This window comes from Chiloscyllium plagiosum, unplaced genomic scaffold (assembly GCF_037043375.1).
Source record: "Chiloscyllium plagiosum isolate Xiang-an unplaced genomic scaffold, Cpla_swu_hap1 HiC_scaffold_17, whole genome shotgun sequence".
NCBI lineage: Eukaryota > Metazoa > Chordata > Chondrichthyes > Orectolobiformes > Hemiscylliidae > Chiloscyllium > Chiloscyllium plagiosum.
Window position 1 is genome coordinate 1,973,076 of NW_028270155.1, and position 26,086 is coordinate 1,999,161.

General features: G+C 44.9%; 1 protein-coding gene across 9 annotated transcripts in view; it reads left to right on the plus strand.

The window, feature by feature from the left end:
* zc3h18 (zinc finger CCCH-type containing 18) overlaps positions 1–26,086 on the plus strand; it is a 248,786-nt gene that overhangs the window by 74,352 nt on the left and 148,348 nt on the right. For all 9 annotated transcript variants that reach the window (XR_015759908.1, XM_087995663.1, XM_087995669.1 and 6 more), the window contains 2 exons: positions 3,455–3,566; positions 14,683–14,957. Coding sequence is in view for 8 of the 9 variants with exons in the window: in XM_087995663.1 (XP_087851789.1) it covers positions 3,455–3,566; positions 14,683–14,957 (387 nt within the window). In the remaining variant the exon portion in view is untranslated. The remainder of the gene's footprint in view (positions 1–3,454; positions 3,567–14,682; positions 14,958–26,086) is intronic.

The window sequence follows — 26,086 nt, forward strand, 5'->3', positions numbered from 1 at the left end:
TTTGCAAACTTACTCATCAACTTTCCTGGTTCAAGTCTAACTTCTTTATATTGAGCACAGATGTGTAATTTCCAATTATCTGGTTACATGCAGCTTCAGCGAAACTCAGGATGTTCAATACCATTGGAACGACACATTGGAATTGATGGCACTTTCATTCACGATCTTAAATTCCCTTCATCACTGGTAAACAGTATATAACATTCAAGATGCACCACAGCAACTCAGCAAGGCTTCTTCAACAGCACTTTCCTAACTTGCGAAACCTACATTGAGAAGGATGAGGACAGCATGCACATGCTGTCAGTTATCCTCTAAGCCCCATACCCTCGTAACGTGAAACTATATCATTTCTTTTTTGCTAACACTGGTTCAAGATATTTGAACTCCCTCATGAACAGCACTGTAGGTGTTCCAATACCATTAACTACAATGATTCAAGAATATGGCTCACAACTGCCTCCAGAGCAGTTGAGAGAACATTGATCATAGTCAGTGGTGCGCATGGCCCACAGAATGTTAGATTATAAGAAAGCTCCAAATGAGGAGTCACTTAGTGGCTATGTTCTGAGACTTGTAAACAATATTGTACTTCATTGCTAGAGGGGCGGAGTTTAAAATTAGGGACGTTATGCTACAGCTGTATACAGTGCAAATGAGGTCATACCTGGAGTACTGTGTACAGTTTTGGTCTCCTTGAGAAAGGATGGACTGGCACTGGAGGGATTGCAGAGGATGTTCATTACGTTGATTTTTGAAAGGGTTGGCTTATGAGGAGAGATATGGCATAGGGATGCAAGTTCAAAACCCAACACAGTAATTGGGGGCTTGCAATGTTTTAAATAAATGGGAAATCAATATCTAGTTTCAGTAATGGTGGCTTTGAGATTGCCATAAAATCCGATCTAATTCCTGTCAGGAAGGCAAACTGGCCCATGTGTTACTCCGGATCCATAGCAATGTGGTTACATTAGAAAATAAGTACAAGCGGGAGTGGACAATCTGGCCTGTCCAGCTTGCTTCGTGAATCACAAAGATCATGGTTGGTGTTTTCATGGACTCAGCTCCACTAACTCGCCCATTCACCATAACCCTTAATTTCTTTACTTTTTAAAAATCTATTTCCATTGCCTTAAAAACAGTCAACAAGCTAGCCTCAAGTTCTTAGCAGGGAATCCCACAGATTCTCAAGTTTTTGACTGAAGTAGTTCTTCCTCAATTCAGTCGTGGATCTGCTCCTTTTGAGACTATGCCCCCATTCTAGTTTCCCACGCTCCCTGCTTCTACCTTATGTGTTCCCTTCATAATTTGATGTTCCTGTAAGATGCCCGCTCATCCTTCTAAATTCCAATGAGTATAATCCTACAATCTCTCCTCAAAAGCCAACCCCCTCAATTTGAAAATCAACGGAGTGAACATCCTCTGCAATCCCTCCAGTGTCAGTCCATCCTTTCTCAAGGAGACCAAACTGTACACAGTACTCCAGGTATACAGCTGTAGCATAACCTCCCTAATTTTAAACTCCGTCCCTCTAGCAATGAAGTACAATATTCCGTTTACCTCCTTAATTACCATCTGCATTGCAAACCAACTTTGTGATTTGTGCACAAGGACACCCGGGACTCTGAACAGCAGCAAGCTGCAATTTGTCACCATTTAAAAATTAGTCCATTTTGCTATTATTCCGACCAAAATGAATGAACTCACATTTATCAACATTGTATTCTACCTGTCAGACCCTTGCCCAGTCAATTAACTTACCTATATCTCTCTCATTCTAGTGTCATCTGCAAACTTTGACACACCTCACTCGGACCCCAATTCTGAACCATCTATGGAAATTGTCAAGAATTGCAGTCCCATCACTAAGTCCTGAGGCACACAGTTAGCCACTGTTCATCAGCCAGAAGAATACCCATTTATCCCCACTTTTGCTTTCTATTAGTTAAACAATCTTCTATCCATGCTAATATCTTACCTGTAACATGTTTCACTTCCCAATGCTGGCTTAGCAAATCACTCGATGATATCAAATGGGCAATTAATGTTCACGTCTATGAGTAACTAAAGACCAAAGATCTTTAACAACTGGGATTTGGTTTTAAGCACCAGCCTAACCCTAATGATCTCCTTTTAAGTAAGATATGATTCCTTTTACTCTCTTACCCCCTCAGTTACTTTTAATCCAAAAATGTTGGAGTTGTATTAGCGAATGGTCATGCAGAGCTTGATCTCCCTTCTGCCCAGTTTCACGGTCAAAGTGTCAGTATTAGTGACATTGATTTGAAAGTGGATGTCAGTTTGATAGGTATGCTTATTTCAATCTTGATTATAAAGTTCTATTTTTGTTCACATAGCCAGATTCTTCCAGCCCTTCTGCTTAAAAACACGATCTGAATCACAAGTAAATGTCATATGCTTTTTGCAAATCACTATCATCCTTGATTCTTCAGAAATTAATGATCTTTCTAAGCCATGGCTATCAAGCACGCTCACACAAAAACAAAAGACCATATGTGTCTGCAACACTCTCCCTTAATGGAGTCTTTTAATAAAGATAACCCAAACATACTGAGTTTTACTGGTGAACCATCTGGTTCACTAATGTCCTTTAGTGAAGGAATCTTCCATCCTTACCTGGTCTGGCCGACATGTGACTCCAGACCCACAGCCCTGTGAGCAATAAATGCAAGCCTAGTCAGAGATACAGATGTCTCAAATGAATAAAAATAATGTTTGGATATGAACTGTAACAATGAAATGAGTTCCCAGTTTCAACAGTTGGTGGCTGTTCCCCCAACCTTGTCATGATCAAAATATAAACCAAAAGAAATGCAGATGCTGTAAATCAGAAACAAAAGCAGAAGTTCCTGGAAAAGCTCAGCAGGTCTGGCAGCATCTATGAAGAGAAATCAGAGTTAATATTTCAGGTCTATCGATCTGTCCTCTAAACGGTATTCTGATTTGCCAGACCTGCTAAGCTTTTCCAGCAACTTCTGTTTTTATCATGATCTAGTCACATTGAAGTCATGTTCTGACTCAGCCTTCCCTGACAACTACCATTTAAAAATTTCAGTAGAGCAGTATTCTTTGCAACTCAGTGAATGAAATGGAACTGTTGTTGTTTAATATAAGTTTGTGGTGATGGTAAAATAAGTTTGAAATTATCAGCCAGAATTCCCATCCCTGCTTATTATCCAACTACCACACCTCGCCAAATAAGAAAGTATTTGTATGAAGATGGAATTGAGCCTTTATTGTACCTCTCAGTATCTGGCTGCGAGAATTCATTGGCTAGTCCTATGTGCAAAGTGTCATCGGTAGGCAATTGCATGTAACAATAGAGCAAACATATTCGCCTCGCTACAATTACGTTTATAACCACTCCTGTGATATTTATGATAGAATGGAAACTGGAGTATACAAGCTTGACCCTTTTTTCCTTGACCCTTAGGCCTGACCCCTATATAACTCCCTACTACGAACCTGAAGTTGAACGGTACTGGCGTGGAGGGCAATACGAGAACTTCAGAGTACAATGGACAGAAGCAGACTATCATTACAGAGTAAGCATTTTGAGAAATAAAATAAAAATTTTGTCAATTTTTTTTTGTCTTGTACTTATCAGGACAAATTGCAAGAAATACCAAAGTAAAGAGAAAACAACATTCACACTGTATGAGAGAAGAGTGATTTTTTTGGCAAGCAGGCTATTTGAGAGAAATGTCATTGTCTTTGGGGCAAATGACCTATATACCTCTTGTCACGCTAGTACTGAAATACATACACGACATTACTAATTTTGTGTGATAGGCCAAATAGCTTTTTGTGACCTGATGGTAATCTCTTGTTCATGGCAAACTCCACTCAGAAACATAGAGAAAAGGCAGAGAGTAGGCCATTTGGCCCTCACAACCTACTCCAACATACAGTATGATCATGGCTAATCTGCCAGTTGCAGTTCCCGGTTTTCTCTCCTGCTCTCTACTTTAATAGCGGAGTGACATTTGTTACCTTTCAATCTACAGGAATCATTATTCTGGACACAATCTTGCCATTTACACTGCACAACTGAAATTGTCGATTCAAAACTTTTAATGTTAACTTCTCTTTTTGTCATGTTATTGACATTGCTTCATGCAAGCTATTGAATAAAGAACAAAGAAACAAAGAAAATTTACAGCCCAGGAACAGGCCCTTCGGCCCTCCAAGCAAGTATACTATATGCCTTCTTGACCACTCTATCCACCTGTGCAGCAACCTTCAGGGTACAATGGACCTGCACTCCCAGATCTCTCTGCCCATCAACTTTTCCCAAGGCTCTTCCATTCATTGTATAATTCACTCTAGAATTAGACTTGCCTAAATGCATCACCTCATATTTGTCTGGATTGAAAACCATCTGTCACTTTTCCACCCAACTCTCCAGTCTATCTATATCCTCCTGTATTCTCTGACAGTCCCTTTTGCTTTCTGCGACTCCACCAATCTTCGTGTCATCTGCAAACTTGCTGATCATACCAAAAGTGCCCTCTTCCAGATCACTTATATATATTACAAACAACAGTGGCCCCAACACTGACCCGTGTGAAATACCGCTGGTAATCTTTCTCCATTTCGAGAAACTTCCTTTAACAACTACTCTCTGTCTTCTGTTGCTCAACCAGTTCTTTATCCACCTAGCTAGAACACCCTATGACTTCATCTTCTCCATTAGTCTACCATGGGGAACCTTATCAAACGCCTTACTAAAGTCCATGTATATGACATCAACAGCCCTTCCTTCATCTATCAACTTGGTCACTTCCTCAAAGAACTCCATTAATTTGGTAAGGCACGGTCTCCCCCGCACAAAATTATGTTGCCTATCACTGATAAGTCCATTCTTTTCTAAATATAAATAGATCTTATCCCTCAGTACCTTCTCCAGCAACTTTCCCACCACCGACGTCAGGCTGAATAATTCCACATTTTTCATGCATAAACATAACTTGAATGAATGAAACTAGACTATTCAGACTAAATTACTTTTAAAGGCAGCATTTTTGCATAACATTGGTGGGCCAACATGAGCAAAGAAACCTTTTTTCCTAACTGTAGGATATTAAACGGCAATAAATTAGGAATTTGAAAAATGGTGGATGGCGCACACATACAGGGGGAATGGTTTGTCTCCTTGTTGTCAACCTGCTTTCTTTTATTATTAGGGTGTGGGGTTGTTGGAGCTTGCTTTTGCTTTGTTAATCTTTCCTGTTTTAGTTAAATTTGTTCCCCAGATGTTTAGCCATTCTCACGCTGTGTCTATATGTCTCATTTTTTTAATACATCAATTTGCCTCCTATTAACTCATGCTTACTATAATTTCTGCCATTTAATCATCTCCTGATTTCCACTTAAATACTTATATTCTTATGTTCTTAAAAAATAAAGTTAGACAAAATGGTTTCAGGATAATGTAGGGTGTGATTACGGACACACACAACAGATTACACAGGTACAGACAAGGAATTGTACGTCAAAAATCGTTAATTTCAAAAACAACCAATCAGGAGTGGACCGCGGTAACGAAACAGGCCATCACCATAAGACAGAACAGAACCTAATTCTGGAAAGGGTGAAAATAGATAAGTCCCCTGGGCCTGATGGCATTTAACCTAGGATTCTCTGGGAAGCCAGGGAGGAGATTGCAGAGCCATTGGCCTTGATTTTTATGTCCTCGTTCTCTACAGGAATAGTGCCAGAAGACTGGAGGATAGCAAATGTTCCCTTGTTCAAGAAGGGGAGTAGGGATAACCCTAGTAACTATAGGCCAGTGAGTCTCACTTCAGTTGTGGGCAATGTCTTAGAGAGAATTGTAAGGGATAGGATTTATGAACAACTGGATAGGAATAATGTGATCAAGGATAGTCAGCATGGTTTTGTGAAGGGCAGGTCGTGCCTCACAAACCTTATTGAACTCTTTGAGAAGGTGACTAAGGAGGTGGACGAGGGTAAAGCGGTAGATGTGGTGTATAAGGATTTTAGTAAGGCGTTTGATAAGGTTCCCCATGGTAGGCTACTGCAAAAAATACGGAGGTATGGCATTGAGGGTGAGTTGGAGGTTTGGATTAAGAATTGGCTGGCTGGAAGAAGACAGAGGGTAGTAGTTGATGGTAAAGGTTCATCTTGGAGTACAGTTACTAGCGGTGTTTCGCAAGGATCTGTTTTGGGACCATTGCTGTTTGTCATTTTTATAAATGACCTGGAGGAGGGGCTAGAAGGTTGGGTGAGCAAGTTTGCGGATGATACGAAAGTCGGTGGAGTTGTTGACAGTGAGGAAGGATGTGTCAGGTTACAGCAGGATATAGATAAGTTGCAGAGCTGGGCAGAAAGGTGACAAATGGAGTTCAATATAGGTAAGTGTGAGGTGATTCACTTTGGTAAGAGTAACAAGAAGATGGGGTACTGGGCTAATGGTTGGATACTTGGTAGTGTGGATGAGCAGAGGGATCTTGGTGTCCATGTACACAGATCTCTGAAAGTTACCACCCAGGTAAATAGTGCGGTGAAGAAGGCATATGGCGTACTGGCTTTTATTGGTAGAGGAATTGAGTTCCGGAGCCCTGAGGTCATGTTGCAGTTGTATAAGACTCTGGTGCGGCAGCATCTGGAGTATTGTGTGCAGTTTTGGTCGCCATACTATAGGAAGGATGTGGAGGCACTGGAACGGGTGCAGAGGAGGTTTTCCAGGATGTTGCCTGGTATGGTAGGAAGACCATATGAGGAAAGGCTGAGGCACTTGGGGCTGTTATCATTGGAGAAAAGAAGGTTTAGGGGTGACTTGATAAAGGTGTACAAGATGATTAGGGGTTTAGATAGGGTTGACCATGAGAACCTTTTTCCACGTATTACGAGGGGGCATAGCTTTAAATTAAGGGGTGGTAGGTATAGGACAGATGTTAGGGGTAGATTCTTTACTCAGCGAGTCGTAAGTTCATGGAATGCCCTGCCAGTAGCAGTGGTGGACTCTCCCTCTTTATGGGCATTTAAACGGGCATTGGATAGGCATATGGAGGATAGTGGGCTAGTGTAGGTTAGGTGGGCTTGGATCGGCGCAACATCGAGGGCCAAAGGGCCTGTACTGCGCTGTATTTTTCTATGTTCTAACCGTGTACAGAAAGGGAACAGCACTGCAAGACAAAACATCTAAGCCAACTAGCAGCAGCAAAGTCAACATGCCAGACACCTGGGTTAGAAACCTCTCCAACAGTCTCAGAGAAGGCCGTACCAGCCCAGGGACTCAACTACACGGACTTCCTAACTGCATCAGAATGTATGCTCGGAACTAACAGGCTAACCGAAGAGACACAGCAAACAGTCAAACTATTGTACCTCTACTAACAAAGAAAAGACAAGTAAACAACTTCAATACCAAAGAGAGGAAAAGCCTAAAAATACTCAAAAATGACAAGAACATAATCAAATTACCAGCAGACAAGGGCAGAATTATTCCTGATGAAGGGCTTTTGCCCGAAACGTCGATTTTGCCTGTCCTCGGATGCTGCCTGAATTGCTGTGCTCTTCCAGCACCACTGATCTAGAATCTGGTTTCCAGCATCTGCAGTCATTGTTTTTACCTCAATAGTTATCATGGTCAAGACCGAATATATTCAGAAAGCAGATAAACTACTTGCAGATACCGACACCTACCTACAGAGGGAGTGTGACCCCCATGCCACAGCTAACCAATAGAATAAATGACACAGTACAGAACCTTCAAAAAAGCAGACTAATAACCAGGATTGACCTTCAAAGGATGAAACTGAAAAGCAACAACACCCGAAGAGTTTATGGATTATCGAAGGTACATAAACCTTGGACCCATTGTGTCACTCCTGGGAACGCCAAATAAAAACATCTTATTAGCAGATCCAAACACTCCACACAATCATCACAAAAATTCCTAGACAGCATCAATAGCATAAACATAGACGAGGATGAATCAATGGTCTCATTTGATGTAATGGCACTGTTCACTTCAATTGACAAAACTGTAACCAGAGAGACAATAGCCAACCTCCGAAACAGGGAGAGCAGGCAACATGACATGGGATCTATCAGCAATGACTAACGGAGAGATGATGGCCTAGTGGTATTATTATTGGACTGTTAATCCAAACACCCAGATAATGTTCTCTGGACTGGGTTCGAATTCCACCATGGCAGATGATGGAATTTGAATTCATCAAAGAAAATCTGGAATGATGGATCTAATGATGACCATGAAACCATTGTCGATTGTTGGAAAAATCCAACTGGTTCACTAATATTCTTCAGGAAAGGAAACTTGCCATCCTTACCTGGTCAGGCCTACATGTGACTCCAGACCCACAGCAATGTGGTTGACTCTTAATTGCCCTTTGGGTAATTAGGGGTGGCAGTAAATGCTGGCCTGGTCAGTGATGCCCTCATTCCACGAATGAATAAAAAAAAGTTCAAACTACTAGACCTGTGCTTAACAACGCATTTCACGTTCAACAACTAAATATATGAACAGATCAATGGAACACCTATGGGCTCATAGCCTTTGCATCACTTCTTCCGCTGGAACACACAGCCCTACTACAAATCCACCCTAAACTCTGGATCAGATACATTGACAACACTTTTGTTATCATTACGAGAACAGAAGTCAAGACTACACACCGGTTTATCAACACCGTACTCAGGGATTAGATTTAAGAGAGAGGAAGAAACCAACGATCAACTCCCATTCCTGGATGTGATGATACAAAAAACACAGAATGGTACATGCACCACAAACGTATATAGGAAAGCTACACACACCAACCAGACCCTGAATTACAACAGCAACCACCTAAACACACATACAAGAGAAGCTGCATTCGTATCCTGTTCAATAGGGCTACAACACACTGTAGCACCACCAATCTATGAAGGGAAGAACACCACCTCTACAGAGTATTCGCCAATAACGGATATCCCCGCAACTTCATCCCCAGATGCCAAACAGGCAAACAACACGACAAGGACATGCCACGGCCTAACTCACTAGCCACCCCACCTTATATCAACAAATGGCTCAGAACTGACTGCCAGACTTCTCTGACCACTGGGATCGATGACAGCCCATAAACTGACAGGCGCGCTCAGACACCAACTCACCAGGACAAAAGACAATACCCAACCTGTGCAAGACAAACATAATTTACATGATTCCATGCAAAAACTGCATGAAACTAATTAGGGCACACAGGCAGACAACTAGCAATCCGCATCCACGAACCAGCCACTAAACACCACGACCAGTTGTCCCTAGTAGCCATACACACACATGACAAGAACCACAAATTCGACTGGGACAATTCAACAATCATAGGGCAAGATAAACGTAGGACAACCAGCAAATTTCGAGAAGCATGGCACGCATCCGCGGACCCCATCAACAAGCACATTGACCTAGACCCAATATACTGGCCACTACAACGAGATAACGGAACCGGCCACCAGAAACAGCAGGAATGGAACCACATAAATTCCAGAAGACACAGTACAGCAGCGTTTCAGAGGAGGCTCCAAAGCACTGAAGATATCACCTAGACAGGAGACGAAATGTCAGCAAATCAACTTGCCAGCTGGGCGAACATACCCACGAGAACATAACAAATAGGAGCAGGTGTGGACAATTCACCCCTTGGTGACTGCTCTGTTGTTTAATGTGATCATGGCTAATTTCAGTGCAACTTCAATTGCACTTCCCTGCCCCCTCTCCACAACTCTTCAACCCAATACTGATTAAAAATCTGCTTCTGTCCATATTAAATTCAGTCAGTGTTGTGGTATCCATGGCACTCTGGGGTGGTGAATTCCACAGATGCATGACCCTTTAGAGAATTCATTTCTACTCATCTGTTTTAAATCTGCTATCCGTTGTCATAAAACTATGATACCTCACTCTAGAATCGTAGAGTCACAGAGCTCATCTGTGCTGACCAGCCATCCCAAGCTGACCTAGTCCCTAGACTTATCCAGGTAATTACAGACCTATGGGCCTGACGTCTGTGGTAGGGAAGCTACTGGAGAAAGTAGTAAGGGATAGGATATATACCCATTAGGAAGAAAATGAGCTTATCAGCGATAGGCTGCATGGTTTTGTGCAGGGAAGGTCATGTCAGACAAACCTATTAGATTTCTTTGAAGAGGTGACAAAGTTGATTGATGAAGGAAGGGATGTAGATGTCATATACATGGACTTTATTTAGTAAGGCGTTTGATAAGGTTCCCCATGGTGGGCTGATGCAGAAGGTGAAGTTGCATGGGGTCCAGGGTGTTCCAGCTAGATGGATAGAGAACTGGTTGGGCAGCAGGAGACAGAGTAGCAGTAAAAGGGAGCTTCTCAAAATGGAGACCTGTAACCAGTGATGTTCCACCGCTGTTTTTTGTGATATAGATAAATGATTTGGGGAAAAGTGTAGGTTGCCTCATTAGCAAGTTTGCAGATGACACTAAGATTGATGGAGTAGCGAGAGTGAAGGGGACTGTTGGAGAATACAGCAGATGTAGATCGATTGGAGAATTGGGCAGAGAAATGGCAGATGGAGTTCAATCCGGACAAATGCGAGTTGATGTATTTTGGAAGTTGCCAATTTCACTTTTCCTTTCCTGTACTATTCCATCTTAATGCTAAAGGCTTTCACAGCGAGAAATCCATGACCTTGGCAATGCTGATCGATTTAATTCTGTCTTTGTATGATGACCATACTCCAGCAGTGGTCAGGTGCATGATCTTTTTCTCCACTCAATAATCCACCTCCTATCAGCTAACTCAGTTAAAATAAATGCACTCAGTGCTGACTGAGAGTTGAACCTGTGCCTGTCTATTTTGTTCTGTTTTGTGAGATTGCATACAGCACTTTAACTAGGAGAAAGTGAGGACTGGAGATCCGAGCCGAAAAATGTGTTGCTGGAAAAGCGCAGCAGGTCAGGCAGCATCCAAGGAGCAGGAGAATCGACGTTTCGGGCATGAGCCCTTCTTCAGGCTCATTCCTGAAGAAGGGCTTATGCTTGAAACGTCGATTCTCCTGCTCCTTGGATGCTGCCTGACCTACTGCGCTTTTCCAGCAACACATTTTTCAGCTACAGCACTATAACTGCTGCTATTCTTTGGACCACTTGGTGCAAGGTTCTAATATTAATGGCTCGAAAGCAGAGTGAACATTTTGGGTTCAGTGATCTGTCTCCAGAACTGGTTGTAGCTAGGAAAAGGTTGACATTGGGATGGTTGTATTTGCAGCCCATGTGTTAATAAGGCTGGGCGAAGGACATGGGGGAAAATGCTAAGGCCCTAAAATTATTGAACTACATGTTGAGTTCTGAAGATTGCAGTGTCCCCAAGTGGAAAGTGAGATACTGTTCTTCCAGCTTGCAGTGAGCTTTGCTGGAGCACTACAGCTAAGCCAAAGTGCAGATGCTGGGCAGGGAACACTGTGTTGAATTGATAAGCAGCAGGAATCTAAAGGTCATTTTTGCAAATAGAACATAGATGTGCTGCAAACTGGTAGCCCAGTCTGCGCTTCGTCTACCCACTGTAGACGAAAGCACATCGTGAGCAGTGAATATAGTAGACTAGATTGATTGAAGTGCAGCCAAATCACTGCTTAAAATCATTTAGATTAGATGAGATTATCTACATTGTGGAAACAGACCCTTTGGCCCAACAAGTCCACACCGACCCTGCGAAGAGCAACCCACCCAGCCCTATCCCCTACATTTACCCCTTCACCTAACACTATGGGCAATTTAGCATGGCCAATTCACCTAACCTGCACATTTTTGGATTGTGGGAGGAAACCCACACAGACATGGGGAGAATGTGCAAACTCCACACAGTTGCCTGAGGAGGGAATTGAACCCGGGTCTCTGGCGCTGTGAGGCAGCAGTGCTAACCACTGTGCCACCCACTTAAAGTTTCACAATCTGCTGCTTCTGGGATTTGAGCCTACATTCCCAGAGCATTAAGGTTACTAGTCACGTGACATTGCCACTACACCACCATCTCTGACTTAATAGAGATGTACAGCACAGAGACAGACCCTACAGTCCAACTCGTCCATGCCAACTGGATATCCCGACCCAATCTAGTCCCACCTGCCAGCAACTGGCCCATTCCTAGTCATATACCCATCCAGATGCCTTTTAAATGTTGCAATTGTACCAGCCTCCACCACTTCCTTTGGCAGCTCAATCTATTCACGTACCATCCTCTGCATGAAAAAGTTCACCTGGAAGGGATGTGTAGCCTCGGATAGTGAAGAGGGAAGATGCAAATGAGTGGATATTGTACCTTATTCTATCACATGGGGTGTGTGGGAAGGTGTTGGGAATGGAGGAGGAGAGGACTGAAGAGTCCTAGAGGGAATAGTCCCTGTGGAAGACTGACGAGAATGAAGAGAAATATGTGTCATCCCGCAGGAGGTGGTGGAGAAGGCAGTAAATGATCCTCTGGATGTGAATGCTGGTGGAATAAAATGTGAAGACCACAGAGACCCTCCTACTGTGTGGGAGGAAAAAGAAGGGGTGAGGGCCCTGTCAGCCATGGTGGTGGGGAATCCTAGCTTGAGCAAAAAGGTGGACATTTTGGAGACCCTTAGGTCGCCCCAGTAATGTGGGGTACATAGACATTTCCTTGCTGCAGTCCCACTATGGGTCCCACTGACATCGTCAGTAATGCTTCCCTCGCTTGTAGAATCATAGAATCCCTACAGTGTGGGAAGAGGCCATTCAGTCCACCAAGTCCATACTGCCCCTCCGAAGAGCATCCCATCCAAACTCATCCCTGACCCTATCTCTGGGACCTTTCATTCCGCAAGGATAATCCACCGAGCCTGCACATCTTTGTGCTGTGGGAGGAAACCCCTGCAGACACTGGAAGAATGCAATCTCCACACAAACAATCACCTGAGGTTGGAATTGAACCTGGGTCCCTGGCACTGTGAGGCAGCAGTGCTAACCACTGGACCACTGTGCTGCCCCGATATACCAATCTCATCCAGGTTTGGAAAAGTTTACCTATTTTGCTTCCAATTTCCACTCTGACTCCTCCCTTCCCTTCCTTGACAACTCTGTTTCTATTTCTGGGGATAGGCTGACCCACCAAAATCCACTACTAATCCACTGACTGTCAGTTATTTTGACAATACATCCTCACACCCTGCTTCCATTGGAATCTTTTCCGTTCTCTCAATTTCTCCATTTCTGTCACATTTGTTCCAATGATGCCAGCCTCGATGAAGGGGTTCCTAAATGTCCACTTCTTCCTCAACCAAGGATTCCCAGCACTATGTTGACAAGGCCTCCATCCCTGTCTGACCCATCTCTTGCACTTCAGTCTTCATCCCTTTTCTTTCTTCCCACAACAGTGATACAGTCCCCCCCGTCCCTCACTTACCATCTCATCAGTATCATTTCCAAAGGATAGTTGGCTGTCATTTCTGCAACCTCCAACAGGGTGCCACCACCAGACATACATTCCCCTTCCCTCCCCTGTCAGCCTTCTGCAGGGACTGTTCCCTCTAGTGTAACACCTGCCCATTTACTTAGCCCCTCTTCACTATCCAAGTCCCCAAAATATATCTCTCTACTGTTCACAATGTGGTCTCCTCTACACTGGGGAGGCAAAGTGCAGACTGGGCAACCGTTTTGCAGAACACCTACGTTCTGGCCACAACAATGACTCAGAGCTTCCTGTTGCCTGTCACTTCAACACATCACTCTGTTTCCTGGCCAACATCTCTGTCTCACCATTACTACATTGCTCCAGCAAAGCTAATGCAAACTGGAAGAAGAGTGTCTCTTTTCTGTCTGGGGACTCTGCAGCCTTCGGAACTCAATCTCGAACATTTTATTCGATATCCTGATCCCAACCCCCATACACCATGCCTTGTCATCACATGGGCTACAGTCACAACCATCCCATTGTCAGCTGCTAATTGTCCCAATTAGCAGCAATTGATTACTCCAAGCTGACCTTTATCCATTCCTTTGTCTAGGAGAAAGTGAGGACTGCAAATGCAGGAGATCAGAGTCAAGAGTGTGGTGCTGGGAAAGCACAGCAGGTCAAGCAATATTTGAGGAGCAGGAGGATCGACAATTCCAGCATAAGCCCTTCATCAGGAAAGATGATGGTAACGGACTTATGCCCAAAATGTTGATTTTCCTGCTTCTCGGATGTTGCCTGACCTGTGTTTTTCACGCACCACATTTGACCCCCATTCCTTTGTCTGTCCAACTGTTGTTCTATTGCTCTCTCTGTGGGCTTCATCTTCATCTATCGTTTACTCCCCTCATCCCCCACCCCACCTTCAGTATACCAACCCTTTCCGACCAGCTTTGACAAAGGGTCAGTCAGACTCTAAACGTCAGCTCTTTTCTCTAAGATGCTGCCAGACCTGCTGAGATTTTCCAGCATTTTCTCTTTTGCTTTCCTAGCTGTAATTAGTTCTGAAAAAGGGTCTCTAGACCCAAAGCTTTAACTCTGGTTACTCTCTACAGATACTGGGTTTTGTGAACAATTTCTGTTTTTGTTTGATTTCCAGCATCCACCATTCTTTGGGATTATATTTGTCTGCTAATATTAATGTTATTATAATAATGGAAAAAACTATAATTGTTTATCCATGCCAGGAAAGGGAGAGGGAAAGAGAACGTGAAAGAGAACGAGAAAGAGAACGAGACAGACACAGGGAACAGCGTGAGAGGGAAAGAGAACGCGAACGTGAACGAGGAAACAGGATACGAGAGAGAGAACGGGACCGAGAGCGTGAACGTGACAAAGAACGACAGCGGAGAAAAGACGAGTGGGAAAGAGAACGTGCAAAACGAGAAGAAAAAGATAGAGCACAAAAAGACAGAGAACGTGAGAAGGAGAAACCAAAACAAAGATCTCCACCTCCAGCAAGGTAAGAACAAGCATTTGAGATTTTGGACACTAAGCCCTGTGGTTTTTAAGGGGGCATTGTTTTGAAATTGATCTGCATCAGGTTAACAATACCAGTGATATGTCTTAACCCACTTGTATCTTCTTAGGTATATGTGACAATAAATCTTTCGTTCTTTCATTGTAATACCCTGACGTCTGATTACCAAATGTTTACTTGCGAAACCTGAGCATTTGATGGCGATGAGAGAACAATTGTCACCATCAGCAGCTACACTTTAAACACAACTTTGCTTTATTATTCTATGATACTATTATGCAAGATATGTCTTGCAGTCATTAATATTAATCTTCTTTGACTCTTGATATTTTGATGGATAAATGCACATTGTGGCACGTGGGATTAAGCCATCCTGAAGCAAGGTGTTAGTTCTCCCTTGTGTTCAGGTCAGTTTGGTTGCAACACTGCAACTGTGCCCCGCTGCCTCTGGGACAGGAGGGGTACAGTCGACCAGAGGTCCTGATTATTTTCCAGTGATCTTTGCTGGAAAATGAAGTGATAGACCAGGTGGGCATGAGCTATTGGCCTTTTGGCCCCAGCTGCAGTTCTACTTACTCCACTCACAGTCTCAGCTAATGCATGGAGTAGTCATTGAAACTCTATGGAGCTGTGGCTTACAACTAGCAGTCTTCGTTGTCATATAGTCATAGAGTCCTACGGTATGGAGACAGGCCCTTTGGCCCAAACTGGTTCATGCCGACCAAAATTTCCAATCACGCTAACCCTATTTCCCTGCACTTGGCCCATATCCTTCTAATCCTTTTCGATCCATGTATTTGTCTAAATGGCTTTTAACTGTAGTTAATGTACCTGTCTCAACCACTTCAGCTGGCAGCTCATTCCATATGCATGCCACCCTCTGTGTAAAAAAAAAAAAGTTGCCCTTCAGGTTCCCTTTTATTCATTCCTCTCTCACCTTAAACTGATGACCTTTAGTCCTCAATTTCCCAACCCTGGGAAAATGGCTGAGTGCATTCACCCTATTCATGCCTCAAGATCTTATACACCTCTATGAGATCCCCCCTCAGTCTCCAATGCTCTAAAGAAAAAAGTCCTAGCTTGTCCAACTTCTCCCTATAACTCAGTCACTTGAGTCCAGACAACATCCCTGTAAATTTCTTCTGCATTCTTACAGTTTATTAGCATCCTTCCTATTGCACGGTGACCAAAACTGAACACAGTACTCCAAGTGCAGTCTCACCAACGTCCTATACAACTGCAACATAGCTTCCTTAATTTTATACTCGATGCCCTGACTGATGAAGGCCAGTGTGCCAAAAGTCACCTTCACTGCCCTGTCTCCTTTGACTGCACTTTCACAGACCTGTGAGCCTGAACTCCAAGATCCCTATGTTCCACTACACTCTGTAAGGCCCCACCATGAAACTCCAACCTTGATTTTACTTTCCAAAATGCAAGACCTCACATTTGTCCATATTAATCTCCATTTGCCATTTCTCGGCCCACTTTCCCAGCTGATCAAGGTCCTGCTGCAATTTCTGATAACTTCACTCATGATATCGCCTATTTTAGTGTCATCAGCAAACGTATTAATCATGCCTTGTATGTTCTCATCCAAATCATGGATATGGATAACAAATAGCAATGGGCGCAACACCAACTCCTGAGGCACTCCACCAGTCACAGGTCTCCAGTCTGACAAGCATCCTTCCTCTATTGTCCTCTGCTCCCTACCATCAACCCAAATTTGTATTCACTTTGCCAGCCCCCCCCTAGATTCCATGTGATCTAACCTTCCAGAGCACCCTACCATGTGGAACCTTGTCAAAGGCTTAACTGAAATCCACATGGACTACGTCTACTGCCCATCCCTGTCAACCTTCCTGGTTACTTGATCAAAGAACTCTAACAACTTTGCGAGGCATGATCTCCCACTCACAAAGTTATGCTGACTACTCCTAATCAAACCCGCTTTCCAAATGCATGTATATCTTATCTCTCAGAATTTTCTCAAGTAACTTACCCAACACAGATGTTAAATTTACTGGTCTTTAGTTCCCAGGCTTTTGTTTGCAGCCCTTCTTGAATAAGGGCACAGCATTCGATATCTTCCAGTTTTGTGGGACCTCACTTGTGGCTAACGACGATGCAAAGATATCAGCTAGGGCCCCAGAAATTTATTCTGTAGCCTTTTGCAGTGTTCTTAGATATATCTCATCAGGCCTAGGAGATTTATTCACCTTCATACATTCTAATGCCTCCAACACCTTCTCTACTGTGATATGGTCTTTCCCCAAGTTATCACTACTAACTTACCCAAATTCCCAAGCCTTTGTCATTCTCCATGGTAAACATAGAGGAGAAATATTCATTGAGGACCTCGCCCATCCCCTACGGTTGTACACGTACATGTCCACTTTGGTCCTTGAGGGGCCCTATTCTCTCTCTAGTTATGCTTTTTCCTTTAATATACTTAAAGTACCTCTTTGGATTCACCCTAATCTTCTCAGTTGAGACTATCTTGTGCCCCCTTTTCACCCTCCTGATTTCCTCCTTCAGTACCTCCAGGAATTCCCTTGATCCGAGCTGCCTGTACCTGAGCCACACCTTTTTTTCTGGTCAAAGCCTCAATATGTCTTGTCATCCAGGGTTCCCTGTTCCTACCAATCTTGCCCTTCATGCTCATAGGAACATATAGACCTTGAACTCTAGCTATCTCATTTTTAAAGGCCTCCCACTTGCCAGAGGTTCCTTTGCCTGCAAAGAAACTACTCCAATCAAGCTCTGCAAACTCCTGTTTAATTCGACCAAAATTCGCTTTGCCCCAATTTCGAACCTGAATCTGTGGGCCAGTTTTGTCCCTCTCCATAACTATTTTAAAATAAAAGAACTATAGTCATTGGTCCCAGTGCTTTTCCACTGTCACCTCGGTTAGCTGTCCTGTCCTATTTGCCAAGAATAGGTCAAGATTTGCTCCCTCCCGAGTAGGGCCCTCAATATACTTAAGAAAACTTTCCTGAACGCACTTGACACATTCCATCCCATCTAAGCTCTTTAAAGTTCTGGCAGTCCCGTCTATGCTCGGAAAATTAAAATCCCCTACTATGGCAACCCTATTGCTCCTGTAAGTCCTCCACATCTCCCTGCATATTTGTTCCTCTACATATTGTCTTCAGAAAAGCACTGCAAAACGGACAAAATTCTAAAAATAGTGTCCAAGTATGTATTATGTACACAAATAATTGTGTTTTTCACTATGGTTGATGAGTTAAGTTTATTCCGTTGATTAATTTTCATTGCTGTGTATAACTGGGTCCTGGCATGAGTGACTAATAGTTGAATTTCATTGTTTGGCATTTGAGGATCGCAATCCTTTCAATTGTTTTGATGTCTTTTAGTTCAGAGATGAAGATAAGATTGTTAATCGGCATCTTGGGTTGAGTTATAAATCGCCACATTCATTTCTGGCTGCTTTATCTTGTACTGTTATGGTGAATCCTTGTACCTAGTTTTAGTGGTATTCTGTTGAACTTGCTGTGCTATGTTTTGTTGTAAATTAGTATCATTGAGTAACAGTGCCATTTTCTAATGATCAGTTGCTTAATCCACTCTGTAATGGCCTGGTTGAGACTTTGCCAGGTATTTATTAAGTCATCAGTTGCAAGAATGAAGAGGAAGTGTCTTATGGTTGTCACGGAGAATATGGTGTTTGTAATCCAAGACCAAGCAAGAAGTTCAAGAATAAGCTTTCCGTGTTCAATACTGTTTTGTATGTATAGATCAGTAGACTTGAATTCCTGTGGTTATAAAATGATACCCCTTTCTCTCGAACTGAGACTGTAAACAGTGTGCACAATAGAAATGCAATGATCGTTGACTGTTTAGTGAACAGTGATTATGATTATTTCCTGTTCTATTTTTAACTACAATTGGAATTTGACCCCTCTGAATTAGTTTCCTATATAAGAAGACAGCTTGGAATGGCTGATCTGTTACTCAGTAAATTGTGATAAGCCCATTGATGTTAGTCTATCATCAACAGAACTTTACAATCTGCTTGTTAGAGCTCTTCTATTCAGTTGGATGTTTCCACTGTTCCAATTTTGGTCATCTGGATTTAATTCATGTGAGAACATTGACCTTACACCATGTATATTTCACATGTTTTGCTTAAAAAAAGCATAAACATTAAAAGGGAGATGGTGGAATAATAGCAATATCATTGGATTTGTAATTCAGAGGTCCAGGTTAATGCTTCAGTAGCAGGGGTTTAAATCTCACATCTGACTGGTCTGTAAATACCTGGCCTAACCTGCTGCCCTTCTTGAACAAAGGAACCATATTAAGCTATCCCATTCATCTGGTACTTCATCTCTGGACAATGAATTATTAAATTTCTTCAGCAGTCTCCCTTGCCTTCCATTAGCAGCCTGGTGTGCATCTCATCGGGTTGCAGAGATTTATGCACCTTCGTGCTAACTAAAACATCTATTACTTCCTCTTTATTAATCTTAATTTGTTCTCGAACCTTACCATCGCAAATGAAATCCCTGGCTACGATGTCTTTCTCCTTTGTGAATATAGATAAGGAATATTTATATAAGACTCGACTCATATCCTCTCGTTCTGGACACAGGTTGCCCCTTTGGTCTCCAATGGGTCCCACTCTTTCCCTGCTAATCTTCTTACTCTTAATATAGTTATAAAACAACTTCAGGTAATCCTGTCTGCCAAAAACATTTCATTGCCCCCCTAATGTTTTTTAAAGCTACTTTCTGCACTTTGTACTTTTGAAGGGCTACCCTGTTTATAATGCACTCTACCAGATATATGCTTCCTCCTTTTTTCTTTATCCAGCTTGAGATATCCCATTACATCCAGAGTTCCCTGGACTTGCTGCCTTATCTCTTAACTCTTAGAGAGGAACACCCTGGCCCTGAATTCACATTGTCCGACTTTTATAAAACTTGCCATTTTCCAAAAGTAAACTGAGCTGCAAGTGCCTGCTCCCAGTCTATATTTACCAAATTCTGTCTAATGGTACTGAAATTAGCTTTCCTCCAATTTACACGTTAACTTTTGTACTATCCTTATCCTTTCTGCAATATCTTTGAAACTTAGAGTTATGGTCACAATTCCCAAAACGTTTGCCCGCTGACTCTTCAACCATTTGACCAGCTCCATTCCCTAGAATTCGGTCTAAGCAGTGCCCTGTCTCTAGTAGGCTTACCTCCTGTTAAGACGGACCCGGAGGGTCCCGTCTTTGCGTGTTCTTTTGGAAGGAGAGACTCACACTGGCAACTATGATTAGACGCAGACAGCAGTTTATTCACAGAATCTTAACTGATACAACGAATCTACAAGCATGCATTCGTTGGAGAAGGCGTTCTCCCTTCCCGTTCAAAGTTGACACAATTATACTTCGCGCTGCCTGGAGTCCCCGGTCAGTTCGCCTTCCCCATTGGTCCATTCATCTGCGCGCGCTGGGGATCCGTCCTCCTATTGGCCGCATCGAAGTGCCTGTCCAGCTCCTGCTGTGCTTGACAATGGCTCAGCCATCCCCGGGAGCGGTTCCGATCCCGTATTCAATAGTTCATTGTGTCAAGGAATTACTATGCGTCTGACAGGCTAGCCATTTTCAATAGTTTTAGTTTAACTAAATTGTCAATTACACTTATCAACTTTAGACTTAAATAGAGCCATTCACACTCACTAGTTACAGGTTCCGATAGAGCAATTCACACTTGTCTAACAGTTACAGATTCCGATCAGTTTCTTTATTAATCCCGAGTTTCGATGGGGCAATTGATACTGGCTGGTATTTACAGGCTCCAAGATTTAATTAACATTATGCATATCCCTTACAAGCTCCAGCAGTCATGCAATCGCCTGCAGCAGCTCACTTGGCTGTTGTTAACCATTTCAGGGCTGGAAGTGTCACCCTCCCTAGCCCTACATTAAACACCGCAGTGAAATCTCCCCAACATTCCCTCCCTTGGCCTCTACTGAGGCCACACCAACCCATGTAAACAGTAACGAACGTAAGAGGACCGGAAGGGGGAAAGTAAACCACATAGGGTGCCACGTCTGCTGTCCAAGAAAAGAAGTGCCAATGCCCATCCGCTACGGTGGTGTGTGGTTTGTCTCGTGTTTCCTTGTACAACAAACGAGAAGATGTAAGGGCATACTGCCCGCAGTCAGGTACACGCCAGCGACCGGAAACCCAATGGAACAGTGTACTGTGCCCCGGCCTTCCTGCCGGCCAGAATGGCTCACCGGCCTGCAGGCCCGTCCAGGCGTCTGATGTATGTACTGCAGGCCATGTGGTCGGAGGCAATCTCCTCCCAGTGCACAGCGCAATTGCACCTGTGCCAGGCTGACCCGTGCCCGAGGAGAGTCTTCCGCCACTGGATAACCTCCAGTCAGTAACGGACAGCAACCTCCATCCAGGTGCCGCTGAGGACAGAGCCGGGCAGTGGCAACCCGGTCAAAACCCACATAGAGCCTCCGATTGCAGGGTAGTAGTTACTGGTGTGACCAGCAGTTGGATCCCGGGGCATACAGTACTTCTCGGCCCCTGACTGCAGCGTACAGTATAGGTTAAAGTGCTGCCAATGTAGGTGGGCAAAACTAACACAGAAGGGGTTTATTATATTCTTCGAACAGCAGATGCTACATTGAGGGAGAAGGAATAGTATTGGGTAGAAGTAGGGGAAAAACGAAAACATAAGCACACCTATTGGAGCCCCGTACCCTACGGAAATAGATGACCCTCAAATAGGCCTGTCACCGTGAGCAGTGTGAATTGCCGTACATTAATGATAGTCCCCCGTCTACGGGGAACGGACATGCGCGCAAACTGTAGCATCTGTATCTATCCAAGAGAGAAAAAAAAATCATTATAAACCGCAAGCATCGAGAAAAAAAATCATTATAAACCACAGGCACCATTAGACAAATCATTATAAACCGCAAGCATCGAGACAAGCAATCACCCCCACGCAGAGGCAATCCGGCTGTCAGCTGGGTAAGCTTTCTAGGATTCAAGTACTCGAATCAGCAGGAGATCCCCCCCAGCCCGCCAGCTGTGTAAATATATTAAAGGCACTCGAAAAGTGATTACCTAGAACTCTAGCAATTTCACCACAGGCCGTTGGCTGTGTAAACAGCAAGGACCCTTTGAGGTAAAAGCTGGGTGAGTTTCCGATTTAAACGGACAGATGACCCAGCGCTGGGTCTGTGGAAGACAGCACCCACATCCGGATGAAAGTGAGGGAATCGGGCACTAGGGTTAACTGTACATCTGAGCGGCTGGAGGCACCAGCTCCCGCGCGGCGGTCTTTGCCCCCACCTGCTCTATAATCTTCCCAAACTGTTCCAAGATATGTGTAGCCGTCTCGGAGGCCTGCCCTTCGACTTTCATCTTTACCGAGGTACGGTGCCTGTTCAGATAGTGATGTACCTGTTTCCTCCATATGTCTTCCTTCATTGAATCCACCCCCACCAGGTCTTTTAATTTGCTCTGCACTGATGCAGGGAGCCCCTCGGTCACCCCCCTCCGGAAATGTGCTATTGCCAAGGGAGAGCTATCTGGCCTTTCACCTGTCCCAGCCTGCCATAGATCCCAGGCCCTCCCCAGGTATTCATGTATGTCCTCCCCGTCCTTTAGTCTGAGGGTCCCCAACGCGTCCAGCGAGAAAGTAGTGGGGAAGCTGTCCCGCAGGGACCGCCAGACTAGATTCCGGTAGAGGTCAAACGAGACAGTTTCATCTGACCTGGAACACCGAGCCAGTCTTTCTGCCCTAATCAGCGCCTCCTCTGCTCTGATGCGTACCATTATGGTTCTAAAATCCGCCAGCGCTAGTTTCTCATGACAGGTCTCCCTCTCGAAAGCCGCTATCCAGGCAGACGCCCCGTTGGCAATCGGAGGAAGCCTCCTGACCAGGGCGTCTAGGTCTGTCCATGACCAGGGGACGTACTTCTCTACCCCCATACTAGTGGCGAGGAGAGGCGCTTGAACGGGCGGCATAGTGGCGAGAGTCCCCTGCATTGGGCTGCCGTGGGGCCGTGGGAGTGATGTGTAGGACCCCTTATCAAAATCCCCAATAATCTCCCCCTCGTCCTCCGAGGAGGTGGTATCTAGCTGGGAGTCATACTCGCTCCCTCCCTTCACAAGCTTACTCTGGAGGCGAGCTCCCGTAACAATTAAAGTGTCCCCTTCCGCAGCAATGGACCTACTGTCCTGCCGGGATTTTTGAATTCCCCGGGGCGCCTGTTCAGCCTTGGCGGACTGGCCATTCATTGAAGCCAATTTGGCATGTCTTCCCAGGGAAGGATTTTTTGGGGCATGGGAGCCATCCCGTCCCAGCACGGGGCAGCAACCCTCCCCTTGTACCTCTATGTCCTGTACTTCCCATCTCTGTGGGATGCCGTCCGGCTGGCCGATCCGACAGACGACCGCCCCCTGGCTTTACCATCCCCGTCCCGGCTGCGACCATTTCAGTGAGGGCGCTTAGTTTCTGCTCATGATCATTGAGCACACTCTCCAGTCGCTCTGTTACACGGTCCCGGATCGGGTCCTCATACGCGAAATTTCCCCCTAGAACTTTGACAACAGGGGCCTGTATGGTTGGCCCCTCGCAACGCGGTTGGAGCGGACACAGTGGTGCCCTGGTGTCCGCAAGCGGGGCCGTGGGCGATGCACCGGGTGCGGGTGATCCTGACTGTGGGCTGGTGTAAGGGGGTGGCAGACTTCCCTCGTGGTTGGCACCTTGGGTCGGCACGGCCACAGGAGAAGTGTAAGGTGTAGGGGGGTAAACTGGAGTAGGGTTCAGAGACCACTCAGGCTCACATTCCGGGACAGGACCCTGCTCACCCAATACTGGTGTGTGAATAGGTGAAGTCGGTAAGTGGCTTTGGAAGCGTATCAGAAGCTCCCGCAAGTAAACATCTCCATCCTCCTTTTTATTGGAAGATTTGACTAAATTAAAAAACCCTCTCTTGGTATCCCCTTTCCCCTCCCGCAAGAAGGTTTGGACTTTAGCTCGGAAGGCATCAAATTCGCTTGTGGTAAAGAAGGGTTGGTCATCTTTAGGGAACCAGTTCTTAACCCGCCACAGCTTGAGACTATTCTCTAGGTTACGGACCTTTCGTTTAGCCTCCATAGCAGTATTATTCTCCCGTAACTGGGTCCTGATTTCCGCCAATATCTCCCCTGTCGGTGGCCGCGAGTCGGGGATTTTCGGGACTGGGGTGGACTCGTCAGTGTATGCATCAGTGGGTAAGGTAACAGCCGCAGTTAAATAGTCTAGCTCCCGGGTAAGACCGTCCGAAACAGTTGGGCCATTAGGGGAACAAACCGGTCTGTATCGCCACTGTGGGGTAAAAGTCACAACCATTTTTGTTTTCCATTCCCGGGAGCTATCAGTGCTCGGGGATGCCCACCCAGCGGGGGGATTGCCTAGCACAATTGTTTGGAGAGCCGAATAATGTGGTGACCTGTAGAGACCATCCAGAATTTTGATCATTAATGTGGGATTTTTAAATGTTTCCCTCAATCTTGTCAGGATAATTCCCTTTTGTTCTGGTGCTTGGGCAATCACCAGGTCCAACGTTTCCTTATGCAGGGCTACGCTATCCAGCAGTAACTGACTGTGAATAGGCATGTCCCCACCGTCCCTGCAGTGCCACCAGGGCACTCCGGGACGTGCTGTCCTGAGGTGAGTCAACTTAGGTGGTCCGAAATTCAGGTCCCCCATGTCGGATCTCCCCTGAAGGGAACCGCTTCAAAAACAGTACGTCTTTCAAAACCTGACCTTCGCGTGGCAGATCTCTGCTCTTAACAACCGGTCTAAGGCAGACGTCTGTACGGTTACACCCTCTTCATAAGAAGAGCTCCGACCTCTGTCACCCCGGGTATGTTCGGTGCTCACAACAAATATACAAACCAAAAGTCCGTCAGGTTTAAGTGCTCAGTAACATGGATCCAGGAAGTCGAATATGGTCAGCGCTCAGGTAGGAAACGTCAGGTAATCGTCAGGCAGAACTATCTGCAAAATCGGGCAAAACAGATATGCGCTCTGGCTCCGAAAGCCACGCCAGTGATTCAGGTAAAAAAATATATATATATGCGCTCCGGCTCCGAAAGCCACGCTAGAGATTCAGGGGAAAAAACACACGGGAAAAAACACATGCGCTCCGGCTCCGAAAGCCACGCTAGTGATTCACACTCTGGGTACAAATATATATGCGCTCCGGCTCCGAAAGCCACGCTAGAAATTCACACACTGGGTACAAATATATATGCGCTCCGGCTCCGAAAGCCACGCTGGAAATTCACACACTGGGTACAAATATATATGCGCTCCGGCTCCGAAAGCCACGCTAGAAATTCACACACTGGGTACAAATATATATGCGCTCCGGCTCCGAAAGCCACGCTAGAAATTCACACACTGGGTACAAATATATATGCGCTCCGGCTCCGAAAGCCACGCTAGAAATTCACACACTGGGTACAAATATATATGCGCTCCGGCTCCGAAAGCCACGCTAGAAATTCACACACTGGGTACGTCAAAAGGTTAGTAAAAGCTTACCAGTCAGGACTCTGCGATGCTGCTGTCAAATTGATCAGGTTTTTTTTTGGGTTGGTGAGGGTCGGAGAGCAGACAAGAAACTAACTGAGAGTAAATCTAACTACTGGAAGCCTTGGATTTAACAGGCGCTTCCCCACCTTTAGAAAACTTCGGCCGAAGGTTGTCTGCTCCCTGATCCGCCAACGTTGCCAACTCGCCGTTGTCTCTTTCCCTTCCCGCGTCAGGCTCACCAAATGTTAAGACGGACCCGGAGGGTCCCGTCTTTGCGTGTTCTTTTGGAAGGAGAGACTCACACTGGCAACTATGATTAGACGCAGACAGCAGTTTATTCACAGAATCTTAACTGATACAACGAATCTACAAGCATGCATTCGTTGGAGAAGGCGTTCTCCCTTCCCGTTCAAAGTTGACACAATTATACTTCGCGCTGCCTGGAGTCCCCGGTCAGTTCGCCTTCCCCATTGGTCCATTCATCTGCGCGCGCTGGGGATCCGTCCTCCTATTGGCCGCATCGAAGTGCCTGTCCAGCTC